At 52.8% G+C, this 3,126-nt stretch overlaps 1 protein-coding gene across 1 annotated transcript; it reads left to right on the top strand.

Moving 5' to 3' along the window:
• Nucleotides 1–730: 730 nt before the first annotated feature.
• LOC130155053 (olfactory receptor 1E1-like) lies at nucleotides 731–1,747 on the top strand. Its single transcript, XM_056351980.1, has one exon. It carries the CDS (start codon nucleotides 740–742, stop codon nucleotides 1,745–1,747), a length of 1,008 nt encoding a protein of 335 aa, XP_056207955.1. The 5' UTR covers nucleotides 731–739.
• The last annotated feature ends 1,379 nt before the right edge of the window (nucleotides 1,748–3,126 follow it).

Here is a 3,126-nt window from a genome sequence, read left to right as displayed (position 1 = left end):
TTTCCCTTTTCTTGCAGGCTGGTGTCTCTGCTTTTCCACCCTTGAGCCTGTTTGAACTACAGAGTCACCTTCAGATGCCTTTCTGGTCCTCCTGTGATCTCTCAGACTCTCACAGGTTCCTCCCTTGCATTGTTTTCTAGGTGTGAATGTGAGGCTAACATCTACAGTGCAGTATTTGCAAGCAGGCACCTTCTTTGTCGGTAATATTAGTTTTCTTTTTTTTTTTTTTTTTTGAGTTGCCCCGCAATCTGTGATGGGGAGGGGCAGCAGGAGATCTTTCTGTAGCTTCACTAATGGTGTAAACACAATTTGCTCCCATGAAGGGCAGCAACTCTTCAGGCAGTGTCCAACCTGTCATGTTTTGTGGGATCTTTAGACCAGCCTCCAGCTGCAGCCCAGGAAACCTGGAGGGGGTCGAGGAGCTGCTCTCATCCACTCTCATTTATCCTGGGATAAATGTCCCTGGGATCCTTATTGACTGCAGTGGTGAGGTCCCAGCTCTCTCTGGTGTTCTTCAGGTGACACAGAGTTGGGGGTTGCCTTGAGGCTCAAAACCTCCTGGGCTGAGACCCACGACCTGCCCCCATGGATGCATCCCCCACTGAGCCCCTGGAGCGAGGCGAGGAGCGTGGGGGCAGTGGCACAGCTTCAGCCCACTGTGCAGCAGTGATGCCCCATGGCAGGGGTGAGCATTCACTCACCTTCTACTTGTCCTTCTCTCCTCCTGCTCTCCTTGTAGATGAGCCCCAAACCCCTGCAGCAGGGAAATCTCAGCAAGCCCACCATGTTCCTTCTCTTGGGATTTTCCAGTGCCTACAGAGCACAGATGAGCCTCTGCCTGTGCTTCTCACTCATTTACCTGGTGACAGTGCTGGGGAACTTGCTCATCGTGACTGTCATCTGGCTGGATGCCCACCTGCGCTCCCCCATGTATTTCTTCCTGGGCCACCTCTCCTTCCTGGACATCTGTTACTCCTCTGTCACCCTCCCTAAGATCCTCAGAGACTCCTTCTCAGCGCAGAAGACGATCTCCTTTGTGGGCTGCATCACACAGATCTACTTCTTCCTTTGCTTTGGGGGGTCTGAGTGCGTGCTCCTGGCTGCCATGGCCTATGATCGGTACCTGGCCATCTGCCAACCCCTCCACTACCCAGCACTCATGAGCAAGAAGATGTGCCATTGCTTAGTGGCCCTTTCGTGGCTGAGCGGCTCCTTCTCGTCTCTGATCCAGGCCTTCCTCACAGCCCGCTTGCCCTTCTGCAGGTCCAACATAATCGACCATTTGTTCTGCGAGATGCCCTTCTTGCTGAAGGCATCCTGCAGCCCCAGCGCTCCCCTCAACAAGGCCGCCTTGTATGCCTTTGCTGGGACTATTGCGATGGGCTCTTTCCTCCTTACTCTCATGTCGTACGCTCACATCATGAGGGCTGTCCTCCAGAAGGGAGCAGGGACATGGAGGGGCCTCACCACCTGCACCTCCCACCTGACCGTGGTGTCCCTGTTCTTCGGTGCTGGTGCCATTGCATACCTGGTGCCTCACTCCAGCAGCTCCAAGGAGATGGACAAAGTCCTCGCCCTGCTGTACGCTGTGCTGACCCCCATGCTCAACCCCATCATCTACAGCTTGAGAAACAGCGAGGTCAAAGGAGCCATCAGGAAAGCCCTGCACAGCGGGCTGTTACAGATGTCCACCAAGGGTTCAGGCGTTGCCACCGAGCAACCTCCACCCTCCCTATGGCAGGGATGAAGGTCTCAGTGACCCAGCACCCAGGTCTGGGGCTCCTGCAGTGCTGGTGGGGGCACAGCCGGCAGTTCCTCGCTCTCCCTCACCGATGCATCAAATGCTCAGACCCATTATTGCCCACTGGGGACCCAGGGGCCGGGTACTTAATTCACAGCACTGTCTCCCTTTGTGTCCCAAAGCCCCTAGCACAGCTGGCTTGAACTTGCAGCACCAGCTTCAGAAAGCCCAGCGCACAGGTACGAGCCCAGGCAGGCGAACTGTGCCTCATCCCATCCCAGGAGCCAGGTACCACCCTTCCAGTGTGGAGCACTGCAGAGGTCTTCACCTCGGACTGGGGCAGAAGGATGGCACACAACATCCCCTGGAGACCTGAATAGACTAGGAGGGGATTTTGTAAAATTCCTAATTGCTTGACCATGGGAGTTCTCCCAGTAAGTAATTCTAGGAACATTTTTCCTAAGAAATAGGTATTGCCTGGGTAGAGAAGCTGTACTGGCTGTCCACACTCTGTCTTTGATGTGATGGTGCCCTTGGTAAGTCTTATTTTTTTTAATCGTTTATCTACACCTGGGCTTTGTCAGGCTTTCTGGAAAGAGCTTTTATTCCTAAGCAGAGACCTTTCTGAGATGAAACACTGCGCAAAACACAGCAGCAATGCTCAGCCGTTTGCATCTCCTGTTAAGTGGTGGATAATCTTGTCTGGGCTGGACTTGCAGACACTGCAGAGCCGGATGTCTTTCCCTTAATGCAATAAAATATGTATAAGTAGGAAAACCATTGTCAGGGGATTGAACTTTGTAGTTTCAGGAGTTAATTCTGGGAACAGAGACCTGCTTCCACATGCAAAATGGTGGCGATAAGGCAGGAGCATGGGTGGGAGAGCAGATTAATCTGGCTCATGACGTGCCTTCAGGAAGGGTCCAGGGGCTCTCAGCAGAGCACAAAGCCGGGACGGTGTTACCTGGTCATCATAAATAATGAGGTGTGAAAGGATGCTGTGACTACAGCTCAGTGTGTGCAAGAAGATACACCTACAGGCACAGCAAAACATATCCTCCTCGGACCTTGGCTGAATGCTGGGTTGAGGTTTCTTTACATGTAAAACTAAGACTCCTACTGAGCAGAAATTATGGGAACTGGTTTTCTGTGATTGGAAACACCCCCATCCCTGATGGAGCCAAGGATTTCCCATGGGAACCCAATGTGCGTTATCCCACTCAGGTGAGACTGCAACAGGTCCTCCCAGAACACACAAACAGGGCAGGGTCAGCTGGGGAACCCAATTTTTAGGACATTTACAAAAACAGCAGCTCCATTGGAAATAAAACAGCAATTACACATCCCTTTCCACCTACGGTCCCCAGGGCAGGGTGAGCCAGAGA

Source organism: Falco biarmicus, chromosome 9, assembly GCF_023638135.1.
Source record: "Falco biarmicus isolate bFalBia1 chromosome 9, bFalBia1.pri, whole genome shotgun sequence".
NCBI lineage: Eukaryota > Metazoa > Chordata > Aves > Falconiformes > Falconidae > Falco > Falco biarmicus.
Note: the sequence above shows the minus strand (reverse complement) of the source record. Positions and strands in the feature narration are given on the sequence as shown.